This window comes from Oncorhynchus nerka, linkage group LG21 (genome assembly GCF_034236695.1).
Source record: "Oncorhynchus nerka isolate Pitt River linkage group LG21, Oner_Uvic_2.0, whole genome shotgun sequence".
Taxonomy (NCBI): domain Eukaryota; kingdom Metazoa; phylum Chordata; class Actinopteri; order Salmoniformes; family Salmonidae; genus Oncorhynchus; species Oncorhynchus nerka.
Genome location: NC_088416.1, coordinates 29,702,750 through 29,715,900, shown reverse-complemented (window position 1 = coordinate 29,715,900; position 13,151 = coordinate 29,702,750). Strand labels below are relative to the sequence as shown.

The 13,151-nt window shown below is 45.0% G+C and overlaps 2 protein-coding genes across 7 annotated transcripts in view; one reads left to right on the top strand and one right to left on the bottom strand.

Moving 5' to 3' along the window:
* LOC115110487 (meiosis inhibitor protein 1) overlaps positions 1-1,491 on the bottom strand; it is a 35,228-nt gene extending 33,737 nt beyond the window's left edge. For both annotated transcript variants that reach the window (XM_065006551.1, XM_065006552.1), the window contains exons 1-5: positions 1,220-1,491; positions 984-1,139; positions 651-774; positions 523-573; positions 50-123 (exon numbers count right to left, since the gene is read on the bottom strand). In XM_065006551.1, the coding sequence (XP_064862623.1) occupies positions 50-123; positions 523-573; positions 651-774; positions 984-1,133 (399 nt within the window). In that variant the 5' untranslated portion in view covers positions 1,134-1,139; positions 1,220-1,491. The remainder of the gene's footprint in view (positions 1-49; positions 124-522; positions 574-650; positions 775-983; positions 1,140-1,219) is intronic.
* Positions 1,492-2,411: 920 nt separating this feature from the next.
* Positions 2,412-12,416, top strand: LOC115110490 (ankyrin repeat and fibronectin type-III domain-containing protein 1-like). 5 transcript variants are annotated; one of them, XM_029636200.2, is made up of 18 exons: positions 2,412-2,599; positions 4,510-4,883; positions 5,100-5,355; positions 5,639-5,839; positions 5,982-6,095; positions 6,208-6,305; positions 6,483-6,573; positions 6,788-6,895; positions 7,154-7,253; positions 7,503-7,632; positions 7,745-7,864; positions 8,059-8,280; positions 8,384-8,550; positions 8,797-8,962; positions 9,170-9,332; positions 10,360-10,526; positions 10,632-10,830; positions 11,033-12,416. In XM_029636200.2, exons 2-18 carry the CDS (start codon positions 4,722-4,724, stop codon positions 11,797-11,799), a joined length of 3,231 nt encoding a protein of 1,076 aa, XP_029492060.1. In that variant the 5' UTR covers positions 2,412-2,599; positions 4,510-4,721; the 3' UTR covers positions 11,800-12,416. The 5 variants fall into 5 exon arrangements, with proteins under 5 accessions (XP_029492060.1, XP_029492061.1, XP_029492062.1 ...); XM_029636201.2 differs by lacking the exon at positions 2,412-2,599 and adding an exon at positions 2,613-4,008; XM_029636202.2 differs by lacking the exon at positions 2,412-2,599 and adding an exon at positions 2,613-4,041.
* The last annotated feature ends 735 nt before the right edge of the window (positions 12,417-13,151 follow it).

The window sequence follows — 13,151 nt, the reverse complement described above, 5'->3', positions numbered from 1 at the left end:
ATTTGGATCAGAGAGACAGTGATAGACCTGTATGTGTGATATTACTCACTTGTGTGTCTATCTCATCCAGGATGTAGCACACATACTGTTCACTCTGTAACTCCAAGAGCAGCTGAACCAGCACTGAACCAAGACACAGAGAGAGAAAGAGAGAGACTTATCATAGCATTATTCATGGAGCTCAATTGACACGGTTTTCAAAACTTGCAAATTGTGCATATCACACTTTACCCTGGCACAGTGATTTTGTTAGTGCTCCAACACAGTGGTCCTGTGTGGTTCCATAACCAGCAACAAAAAAAGAAACTCTAATTAACAATTCTGCTGAGGCACTCAACAACCCATATCTCTCTTCAACCCAGACTAGGAGAGCCAATGAACCTGGTCATGCTATAGAATGTGGTGGGTGACATGAGGTACAAGTTGAGACAATAGTACAAAGATATTATGATTTAGTCAGTAAAGAGTGAGCATTCTCAAGCCACCGTGTGTATAATCAGGCCATTTAAGCTTTCCTCTTACCCTGTATGGCCTGCTCCAGAGTGGCTGGGTCCTCTACTGTGTGAAGCATCCCTGTACGGAAAACAGTCAAATAATGGTAGAGATAAATCCAGGCTTTGTTTGATTGTGTGTGTGTGTATCTTTCTTACCCAGTAAAGAGGCTGTGAAATGCAGACAGACCCTGTGGTCCTGCAGTAGCAGCTCCTTCAGAGCCCCAGGACAGCTCTTCAGGATCCCACTGATCCCTGACAGCGCCACAGACTTTCTCACAGACTATTGAAGGGCAAGAGATGTCATTATAATGATCATACATTTTATTTGCGCCTTTCAAGATACCCTGGACACTCAGTAAAACAAATGATGGAACAACAGGGGTAGCCAAGTGCATATAAGGGTTGATGGCAGCTTATGTCATGTTAGCTGTTGTAGCAGAAATACCCATATGTGGTTAATAAAACATGCTGAATATTTAGATATCATACCGCAACGTTGTTGCTTTCCATCATCTCAATGACACAAGCGACGCAGATCAACAAGCCGCCCTGGTCCGGGTGACCCATGCGAACACGAACAGACCATTTCGGATCGTGCCTGAAGTGAATCTTTTCATAAATCACGTCCACGCTCGTCATTTCACCCTGAAAATCAATGCAGACCAGAATGGTTTGTTTTATTGTGTAACTGGTCATGTATCTAAGGTAAATGTATTGTAACCTACCTTCTTGCCTTTCCTCCCGCGGTTGCTAGCTAACTTTAGCCTAGCTAGCTGACTGTCACCGGAGATAATTTACTAGTTTTATTTAAACTGCCAGATAATGGGTCAAAATGAATAGGTTAACGTTGTCTTAAATAACTAACAGCCGCTAAATAATGTTATTACAAACGAAGCGATCAAGTCTAGCCAAGTAGCTAGAGAAGTCAGAGATTTAACCTTCTCTAAAGAAAGTCATGTAGCTAACTAGCTACTGATGTTCGCGGCAAAACTGTCAATCGTGAATCATGTGACAGCAAGGCTCATTTCTGGCTCAACCAATGAAATCACTTCATTGATATTTGGACTGCCACAGAAATAGGTATCTTTAGTTCAAGCCGAATTTGAACCTGCGACCAAAAACAAGTGCACTGCCTATGGCAGTATTGAAGCCAGGAATAAAATATGTTTTTGTCCAACACAAGCCCACTGCACTGCTGGTGGCCTGTCATAATGGCAGGCTCGGCCGCACGTAAACTCCCTGGACCAGAGCGAGTTAGTGATCTGACTCCTGTCAAGGTGATGGAAGAGGGGGGTTGGATCTACAACAGAATCATAATCTCTCATTTGCTTTGATCTGAGTGCTCTGATCTGCACAGGCCAAGGTCTTTGAAGCTGGGGTCTGCATTTCTTCAGATGTTCATATCACCATTCATCTTCATACATAGGGGCCATGGGCTGTTGCTCTGAATCATGTCACAGTGTGTGTCTCAATCTGTGTGATGCTCAGCTTCCTGTCGAAATGACAGACAAGACTGACGTGGCTTAGAGACACCATAGGTCTCTGACCACCAGCCAAAAAAGACTGAGTGACTAATGTGGAGGCAAAAATAAGAGCCTTCAGAATGTAATACATGGATGGTTCTGTAGAACGGGTTCACAATAACATTTTATCATTGTATTAGCTACTTATTTCACATTTAGTAATAGGCTTACATTTGCCAATTAGGTTATTGATGCAAAGTAACTGACGAATCTATTAACATTAGCCTTTTGATATGGAGCCACTACTGTATCTACCTTTATCTATCTAGCTGTATAATCATGTTAATTATGAATTGGTCCATGAATGTAAGCCTCAGCAAATGTGAAGGAGAGAGATAAAGAGAGGGAGAGATGGGAGGGGCGTGAGGTACCAAATTGTATGTTGAGCGTCCCAGCAGCAGGTTCGCTTGACCGTGAGAAGTGAACATTCATGAAAGGGGATTAACCGCACTGAGAGGGATGGGTGAATTCCGATTGATATCGTAACTTGATGACTAATTTATTGACTTTTAATTGACGCTTTCGTGGTGTTTGTGGTGTAATATGTGACAAGGGAGAGGCAGGAGCTTACATCTACGGAAGGTATTGTCTTGTATACATTTAATCTAACATATTTACCTGCCTAATAATTCATAATACAACACGCAACCAGGTTGTTACAGAAGCCATAGGATTCGAGTGGATTATTGCAATAGGGTATATTTTTAAAAAAATGATTTTTAAACTTATTTGTAATTTTCCACTGTTTTTAAATTCGTTTGTATGCGATGTGCATGCTGAATATGATGTTGTGCATTCTATTCTAATTGGGTCATTTTCTAAACTTTCATTAACTCAAACAACTGTGTATTTATTACATAGGCATAACTGTTGCATTTGCGCTTTGGCTGCTGTCAGATGCTTGTGCAATGTTTCAGGGATGTTTTATTCATTATCTGTATGTATACAAAATCTTCCAACGTTTCCTTATTTGGTTCACGCAATTATTTCGTTTCTTTCGAGTAACAGCATCTCTTCCTGGTGCCAGGAATGAGTCAAGGAATATTTCTGTTTAGACTTACTGTGAAACATTGCTTTGTCTGTTATCAAGCAATTGCTTAGGCCTACAAAAAAGTCACAACAGAATGGAATACATTTATAATAATGACACTCTGCATAGCATTATGTTAATGCTACTTCACAGAAGCTTCAATATCAACTCTAATTACTGAATGTCAATTGCTGTTTACATGAAGTATTTTTTGTCCAGTGATTGGCATCTGTTGGCACCTCCATGCAGCATAAACACTAATCCCTTCACTGAACCAGTTTCACAGACACAGATCGACACTTTCCATAAGAGATGAAATGCGCCATGAACAAACAATAGAACTGAATCTACCAATAACAGTGAGGTCTCACCCTTATCTTTTCCCTATGCGTGAGAAGGCAATGCAGGTGGTAAGAGGAGTGAGGGATTGTTATGTCACATGTGGGCAAATAAAAGGTACAGAATGCCAGCTGGGGACACCGGGTGCCTTCGTGGCCACAGCAAAGTGCCACAGTACCAGTGCAAGAGCAGGGAGAATTCACTTTCTCTAGGAGACACAACGGAGTTAGTCAGAACATGACCAGTCAGAACATGAAGATTGAATGTGGCTTTCATTTCCATTAGAATGAGGGAGGAGGGGAAATGGGTGAGGGAAAAGAAGCTTTGACAGAAAGATGGAGTAGGGTGCATCTCTTGCCAGGGATGCATTTGGTGTCTGAATAACACTATGATGTAGATGGAAGTAAGTGGAAAGCTGAGGAGTTGAAAAAGGGCAGAAGAGAGAGAGAGAGGATGGAAGAGAGTGTAGTGACTGAGGAGAGAAAACAAAAGTGAAAGAGAGCATTTTGGTCAAAGCAACAAAAAAGTGTCAGGGGGCTTTTGGAAGGCAAGTGTGCAGCTGGATTATGAAGACTGGACGGTGCAGGATACAATGCTGCTGGTTTTTCCTGTCTGAAAAGAGGTGAAGAAGAATAGACAATTATCCATCACTAATGTAAGACACGATAAAGGCAAATGTGAGGGCAGATAAATGGTTCTGTATGTATGACATGTTTGATCACAGGAGCACTCAGTGTAATAGCGTTTAGCGTGCACTCTGTAGACTTCCTTTCCTCAGTTCATTAGATTGATGGTGGCATTGCTTTGTGCAGAGACTCCATTGAGTAGGAAGAAAAGCCATAAGGCATTAGACTAGAGAGTGGGAACAAAGGGGAGAAGAGTGAGATATTTTAACTTCCGTGAGACATTTTCCATCTGCTCTGCTCAGGCATTGTAACTTTGATCCACTTATCCACCAACACGCAGTGCTGCTCAACTCAACCCAGGTTCCCCTAAGTAGTGATACATTTCTGCAACCGTTTTAACGGCTGGTAAGATGACAGTAAGACTGACTTTGTTCTGTTTTTTGTTTTTCTATCTATTTTTCCCTCCATCTTATTCCTACTGTATCACTCCATTCTAGTCCTCTAAAGACCTCTTCCTGTTTCACACACCCTTCATCCTCCCTTCTTCCCCCTCTCCCTCCCCCGTGTACCGTTCCTCTCTTCACGCTGTCTCTCTGTGACCTCTCCATCATCCATCCACCTTCTTCTCTTTTGTTCCAACCTCGTCCCCTGTAACTCCCGTATCCTGCTGTGCACACTCTCTACCAATTGTGTGTGTGCCATCTATTGTATGTCTGTGTCGGTGAGAAACCCGCCACAGCGGCGGCGCTCTCTGGGTCCCGTTTCACCTAAACGCATCTACAGAAACCTGTCGGTCAGGCTGAGGGGCGGAGAGTCCTCTTTTTCCGGAGAGACAGACATGCTAAAACATCCATGCAAGGCCCCTCACACAGTAAGACATCCTGAGAGAAAGTGAATTTTGGATCCATTTTGGGTGTTTTATCTTTGGGAATTGTCTTATATTGTTGTTCCATACTATCATCTAAAGTAACCTTTCCTTCCTGCATTTTTCTGCCCCGCCCATGACGATGTACCCTCTTACCCTGTATCCCTCCATGTGCCTGTTTCTCATTTCTCCCTCAATCCCCCTCTCCTTCCCCTGTGTTAGTATCAGAACCTGTGGGAGGCGGTGGAGAAGGAGGACACCCTGGCGGTGCAGAGCCTGCTATGCAGGGACAGAGTGTGTGGTGGAGGAGGAGGACGGGATAAAGAGAAGAAAGAGAAGGACTGGGAAAGAGAGAGGGAGAAAGGTGTAAACAGAGTGAGTGAGCAGGGCCTGGTACCTCTGGACGTGGCTGCTCTAACCCAGAACTCCCCTCTGCTGCACGTGTTGACCAAGGCAGGAGCCAGACACAACCCCGTCTGTGAGTCTTACACAGTGACGTAGATTGAATCAGTGCAATCAAGAGATGGTCAAGTAACAGTTGTACACATTTCACACAAACAATGGTTCATCCAGTACATTAAGACATTATTATTTTGGGGTAGTGACTACTAGTGAGTGATGTTTAAATGTAATGTTTACAGATATAATTCCTGTCACCCTTTCCCTCTATCTTGTTCCCACACTGTGTAAACAATGCAAAACATTTTTATTATCTCTCTCTCCCACTCTCTATCCTCTCTCTCTCTCTCCCTTTCTCTCAGTGTCTCTTCCAGCGGAGTGGTTGTGTAAGCTGGATGCCCTGGTGATGTTGGCTGACAGGCAGGTGGGGGACAGGAGGGAGGAGCTACTGGGTGGAGCAGGGGCGGGGCCACATGTGCAGGCCGACATACAGAGGCAGCTCCACCTCTGGACTCTGCGGCAGCAGCTGTACTGCAGGATGAGGGAGAGCTTCCACCACACAGGTCAGAGGCTAGGGGTCAGGGGTGATGATGGACAAGTATGATGCACGCAAGCCAGTCTCATTGATTCGTTTATGTTATGTACTTTTTGCTCCAAGTCTGTGTTTACTGTCGGTGTGTCTCTCCATCTCTCTGTGTCCTCTAGACCTCCCTGGCCCACCCAGTAGTGTGTCACTGTTTGTGACCAGTGCCTCTTCCCTGTTTGTGTCCATTCGAGAGCCAAACGGCATCGCCACTGGATTGATCACACGCTACAGAGGTGGGGTTCTACTACTCCAACTCTAACATTGGCTCTAATCACTATTGCAATTACCACTCAGTCCTCAATATCATAGATACATCTGTGTCTCTCTTCCTGTCACCGCCTACAGTGGAATGGAGCACCTCGACCAACTTCAAGAGTATACTTGGCTCAGCCCAAGTGATCGACACTAAGACCCCCGTCCACAGCATCACAGGACTCAAGACAGTAAGACACACACGACCCTGGTCACATCTCCTGAACCAGGACACCCTGAGGCTAGGAGGCACTTAACCTCAACTCTCTCAGTTACCTGCATAAATGAACAACTACAATGTAAAGTTATTTGCCCTGGTCTGCCTGTTCGTAAGTTTAAGTCATGATGATAATGTATTGGTCTCTTAGGGAATGCACTACTTTGTGAGAGTGACCGCCTACAATGTGAAGGGATGGGGCCCGGCTCAGAGCTCCAGCCCAGTCAGTGCTGCCCCCTCCAGTGAGTAAATGGAACTGCAGACAGCCAGACAAAAGAGGTTTCTGATATTCTATATTATCATCAATGCTCTGCGTAGAAGTTGACCCTAATCACAGATCAAGAATCAGCTCCCCAAATACCAATCTCAGCCATTTGAAGAAAACAGCTGACATTGGATCATATGACTCCACAATGAGTATCAGTGAACGCTGGTGGGCTGTGTCTCCCTCTGCAGGCTGGAGGGAGTGTATGGGAGTGAAAACTCCAAGCAGGAACAAGGAGGCTCTAGTCAGGAGACTGTTGGAGCAGACCAGAGAGCCACACTACAAGGGATACTGTATAGGTAGTGTACTTCTTGAACCATAACATAGATACAGCATCTCAGTTCCGCCTCTCATACAAGGAGAATGAACATACTACTCAAATGATTTGTGTAAAATTAATTAATTAATTAATTAATTTTTTATATATATATTTTTTTATACACACCTGTATGATACACGAGAAAGTAAACAGTATCAGTCACTCAAAATAATACTCTGGCTCTTTCACATGGTCCTCCATGTCTGAATGTCTCATTCCTTTGTCCTGTGGCCCATAGAGAGCTCCAAGCCCCAGAGCCCCAGTAAGCGCCTGTCTATGTCTCGCAGCCTGAAGCTGCTCTTCCAGTCTGCCTCCAAGTTTGTCCGTCTCCTACAGAGGTGAGATAGCAGTGCTCCTCACCCAACAACTCTGTATCTCTGCCACTAACCTCTCCCATGGTTACATTTAGAGAAAGATCCCACTCTGTCTCTGTTCCCTCAGTGCATCCCCTACTCTTCAAACAAGTGTCCCTTTCTGCCCTCTCTTTATTGCACCTATCTATCTATTCAGTTTTCTTCTGTCTTCCCTCGTTAGGATGAAACTAATCTTATTCTCTCCTCTGTTCTTCCTCTTTGTCTCATTGTTAGGGGTGTATACCTGGCAACTGTGTTCTACAGAAAGGAAAACATCCTGGTCACAGCAGATGACCAGCTCCCATTGGTGGAGATCCAGTGCTGCTCCACCTCCATCTCTCAGGACTTCCTTTGGTTTGCCAAGGTTAGCTGTCAATCTTATTGAATACATTGGTAGGTATACCTGTATGAAATATATGTTCCAAAGTTACATTGTCTATTTTCTATCTTTCTATCCCTCTCTCTCTTTCTTACAGTTGTCCTGTGCGTGGCAACAGGTGCCCTGGCTCCAGCAGGCCCTCTCCTCTGCTCTCTCCTCCTCTTCATCACTACTTCAGAACAGGCACAATATCTTGCAGGCTGTAGCACAACTACAGGTGAAAAAAAGGATAATGTATAGGTCACTGTACATGGCCTTCTCATCAATCAAGCACCTAGCAAAGATGAAGAGACAACATTTTCTGTGAGCTTTCTCTTTCACTGCCTGTTTCTCGTTTGCTTTCCTTTTCACTATTTCTATTCAAATATTTCATACTTTTCTCCCTCTCTCCTTCTGTGCCTCTCTCTGCAGTCCTCTCTGGGGACAGTAGACTTGGGGCAGGTGTACTATGAGCCTCTGAAGGACAGGCAGGGTAATGTCCTGCTGGTGACAGTGAAGGATTGTGCGGCCCACACAAAACCCCCAGACCTCCCTCTCCACTGGGTCCCCCTGGCCTGGCTGGAGAAGAACCGGAGCAGGACCCCTCTACTCCCAGAGCCTACTGCCATGGACACCCTCACAGAGCAGCTCAAGGTGACCTTTCCTGGCTGGAACACTGTGCGCTCATGTTTATACACAGTAGTAAGGCTTCTTATTGTGCTAATACAACAATGCCTTTCTCTGTGTCCCTCACCAGGAGAAGCTGTCCTTCCACAGACGCAGTGTCCAGTGGGCCCAGCCGGGCCTGTACGTGGGCATCTTGAAGCTGTGCAGCACAGTGGAGCAGATCAGGGTTCTAGTGCCCCAGAGGCTGCCCAACCTGCTATGCCACGCCAGAATGCGCCACAACCCCCATGTGTCCCGGTAACACAGATAACATACTACGACTGAGCATACCACTGAGTTCAGTATGCACTGCCACGTACAGACGGACTTTTAAACTGTTCTGACCTGGTATAGCTGATGATGAAATGGAATACGGTATAATACATAGAATGAAGTGTGTCCTCAATGTTTTTCTAGTGTTTTTAAGGATTACTGACTGGTCAAATGAGATCATTGCTAATGATAGTTCCTTGTGATGTGTCTTGGGCTGCATTTTTGTTTTAGCGATGAATGGGCGTGGTTACAAAGCCACAACATGTTAACAGCCAATGAGGACACAGAGGGTGAGGATGAGACCTCGATGGACATCTCTGGGCTGGGGGAGTTTGTGAGGTCACTCAGGGCCGCTGTCACTCTCCTGTTGACAAAGCTCAACATCCCCCTCTACAGGGTAACCATGGTTTCACTTACTCTCCAACTCACATGCTTTTAGATCTCATTTGAATGTTATACTGTATCATGTGATACACCTCTCTTACCTCCTCTTGTCTTCTCTCTCTATTCTTTTCTTTTTGCTTTTTCTCTCTCTCGATGTTCACAACCTCTTGTCCTCATCCTCTGATCATCACTTCTTTCTCCCTGCTCTCCTCTCCTACAGGCGTATCAGTACGGTGTTTACACTCGGGAGCTGCTGCAGTTTGGGGATAAGATGTCCATGCTGCTCCTGCTGCCCCCTAGTGAAGACTTCAGTTCTAGCTACTGGCCACTAGTGGGCACCAAGGAGCCAGGCCTCACAATGCCACTGCAGATCTTTGAGCTGGGTATGTATTGGTGCCAGGGTTGGGTTTAAGTTTTGAGTATTTAGTGTCACACGCACAAGTACAGTAAAATGTCTTTCTTGTTTTCTCTTTCCCAACAATGCAGTAATCAATATCAGTATTAGTATAAAAAAAAGTAATAAAAAGTAAAGTAGAACACAAACACAGAAATAGAAATAAGAAGAATATGAGAAAGTAAGTAAGCTATATACAGGATCAGTTCCAGGGTCAGTGCCAATACCATATTTACAATGTGCAGGGATACCTGAGTGGGAGGGTTAGATATGTATAGGGGTAAGGTAACTAGGCATCGGGATATATGATAAACAGAGTAGCTGCAGTGTATTTGATGATTGTATGTGAGTGTGTGCGTGTGTGTAGAGTTAATATGAATGTATGTGCATGTTATGTGTGTGTGTGAGCAAATTAAGTGTGTGCATGTGTGCTTGCCGTGCGGAAGTAGAGAGAACAGTCTATGGGGTGGCTGGAGTCTTTAAAAATTTTCTGGGCCTTCCTTTCACACCGCCTGATATAGAGGTCCTGGGTGGCAGGGAGCTCAACACCAGTGATGTTCTGGGCTGTCCACACCACCCTTTGTAGTGCCATGTGGTCGACGTCGGTGCAGTTGCCATACCAAGCAGTGATGCAGCCAGTCAAGATGCTCTCAATAGTACAGCTGTAGAACGTTTTGAGGATTTCAACCTCCTGGGGGGCAAGAGGCTCTGTCGTGCCTTCTTCACGACTGTTTGTGTGTGTGTGGACCATTTGAAGTCCTTAGTGATTTGGACACCGAGGAACTTAAAAGATCTCGACCTGCTACACTGCAGCCCTGTCTCGGGGCGTGCTCGCCCCCCATTTCCTGTAGTCCACGATTAGCTCCTTGGTCTTATTGACGTTGAGGGAAAGGTTAATGGACAACATAGAGAATATAAGAAGTCATGCCATTTATGTTTTGGCTCAGAGTAAATGGTCAGTGGTGGTGAGCTTAGATTTTTCTCTTTATTTTCTGTCTAATCCTCCCGTCTCACAGTGCACTTCTGGACGTACGAGCAAGACTTCCTGTCTCAGTACTGTCAGGTCTGGGTTCGGTTGGAGCTGGATGCCCATCTGTCCCAGCAGGCTTTGCGAGAAGCTCTGGACACGAAGGAGGTGCAGGAGGCCAGAGACCGCCTTGGTCACATCACTCAGCTCTCACAGGTAGACTACCCATAGAGAGTAATGAAATAGATATCAAAGGAGGACAGTATGTGTGTATGAGAGGGAATGAGCCCCCTTGCCTCTCTGTCCCTTTGCCCTGTTTAGAATCTTGAGGTGGTGTGGCGTGAGGCCCGGTGGATGATGGATGTCCTGCAGTGTGTCCGCTCTAAACAGTGGGTGGGGGCGGTGCCTCTGGGCCTGGTCATGGGAGGAGACCCACCTGCCTGCCCAGATGATGAGGAGGATGACAGGCCTACCACCAGAGTCTGGCCCCAGCGCATACTCTCTCAAAATAAAATATCAGGTGACTTGTTAATGTAGTAGATGTAGTTCATTCATTATTCACTGTCTTTGATTGGAGCATTAGAGAGCAGGCAGGGGTGAGAAGAAAATTGTTTTATATTGTGATGCACTTAATTCCTTAGTTTGATATTCAGTCACTTCCTTTGTCTGTTTGATGTAACTAACTCTCCTTTCTGTTGGCCCTCTCCTCTCACTGCCTCTAGAGAGCATTACCTGTACTGTTACAGACGTTGGTGTCAGCAGTGGGATTTCTGAGCCAATATGTATCCCGGGGGTCCATGAAAAGGCTGTGGGTTTAATTGAGGGGGCTAGCAAAGGGGGGTACCCCGTGGACCTCAGTGCCCAACAGCCTGTTGTGGCGTTCAACAGCCTGGACCAGTCAGGAGTTGGGTTCGACAGTGTGGCCCAATCAGAAGTGGTATATCATAACATTATGGCCCAATCAGAAGTGGCAGATCATGACATTGTGAACCTGCCAGCTGCCTACAGTGGAGAACTGGAGTATCCTCACAGTTTTGTCAGTGATGTGATCCCGCCTCTACCAGAGCTGGACATCATCTTCCCCACACTGAGTCTGATAGATGAAGAGAGGGAGGAGGACCCTGTACCTGGGAGGATGGATATGTTTGACAGTTTAAGTCTTGGAGTCGGTGAAAGCGAGGCTTTCTGTGGACTAAACTCTGACTTGAAGAGTGGACCTAAGGGTTGCTCTCTCTCTGATGTGCATCATGATACGAACTCACTGACAGCAGGCCTTAGTTTAGGAGACAGAACCTGTGCAGATACACTGTTCTCAGGTCATTTAGATGGGCTGGCCACATCTGCCTCTCTTCCCATTGTGAGGACCACACCTGCCCAGAGCTGGGATTTACCTACAGAGGACACTATGATACATGCTGGCAACAGTGGGGGCAGCATGCCAGCCAGGAGCCAGGTTGAGTGGGAGAACTCCTCTAACCAGGCATCCTGATGTATCCAGATATTATTAGAACTGAACGTTACACCGAAATACATTGTACTTACTCATCGTGCCTCTCGAAGAATTTGACAACCAATTCTCAACAAATTCTTAATATGCTTTTAGTGCCTTTAACTAACAAACGGTGGGATATTGTGTGGCAAACGGTGGGATATTCATGGTTGTTTCCTCATCACATTATCTTACTCTCTGTAGTTGTTCCAGTGGTGACATAAAGGGCCTGTCTCCAAGAGGCCCGATAGACATGTTCTGTGCTTCTGTACGCGAGATGTCTCCCTGTTGTTTCCTCATCACATTATCTTACTCTCTGTAGTTGTTCCAGTGGTGATATAAAGGGCCTGTCTCCAAGAGGCCCGATAGACATGTTCTGTGCTTCTGTACGAGAGATGTCTCCCTGTTGCAACTTGCATTCAACTGAATTGATGTATGATTGTCTATATCCACAACTGCTATTCTCTTTTGTTCAATGTAAAATACTCTTCACCGTATTGTACTCTATTAACCTGTTGCACTTGTGTCCTTTGAACACACAACTAGCTAGTCTACAGTAAAATCAGTTGAATGGTTTATCTTTATGAAATGACCAAATAAAAATATTTTCAGCTGTATTTGTGTTGTTCCACATTTTATTTCTAAGAAAAAAGTTTGTTGTATTTTTTTTTTCCATGATCCTTTTCAGAAACGGGTGTGTATTTGAGAAGGTTACACAGGCCAACTGGGTTTAAAGGTGAGGATATGTGTGAGGATATCAATTCAAAATGCCAATATTACAGGTCCAATGCAGTTGTTTTTATCTTCTGGGTAACAATTAAGTACCTTACTTTGATTTTTTTTCAATTAAAATAGTCAAAAAATAACCCCCAACCGCAGGACTATACACTGAGTGTACAAAACATTAAGAACACCTGCTCTTTCCATGACATGCTGACCAGCTGAATCCAGGTGAAAGCTATGATCCATTATTGAGGTCACTTGTTAAATCCACTTCAATCAGTGTAGATGATGGCGAGGAGACAGGTTACAAAAGGATGTTTAAGCCTTGAGACAATTGAGACATGAATTTTGTATTTGTGCCATTCAGAGGGGAATGGGAAATTCAAAAAATGTAAGGGCCTTTGAACTGGGTAGGGTAATAGGTGCCAGGCCACCAGTTTGTGTCAAGAACTGCAACCCTGCTGGTTTTTGACGCTCAGCAGTTTCCCTTGTGTATCAAGAATGGTCCACCACCCAAAGGACATCCAGCTAACTGAAACACAACTGTGGGAAGCATTGGAGACAACATGGGCCAGCATCCCGGGAGAACGCTTTCAACCCCTTGTAGAGTCCATGCCCCGATGAATTGA

Bases quoted from the DNA above. Each gene is read 5' to 3' on its own strand.
- LOC115110490 (XM_029636200.2), top strand. From the start codon at position 4,722: ATGTCTGTGTCGGTGAGAAACCCGCCACAGCGGCGGCGCTCTCTGGGT. The intron at 9,333-10,359 runs GTATGTATTGGT...CCCGTCTCACAG, and splicing joins ACTGCAGATCTTTGAGCTGG to TGCACTTCTGGACGTACGAG. The intron at 10,527-10,631 runs GTAGACTACCCA...TGCCCTGTTTAG, and splicing joins ACATCACTCAGCTCTCACAG to AATCTTGAGGTGGTGTGGCG.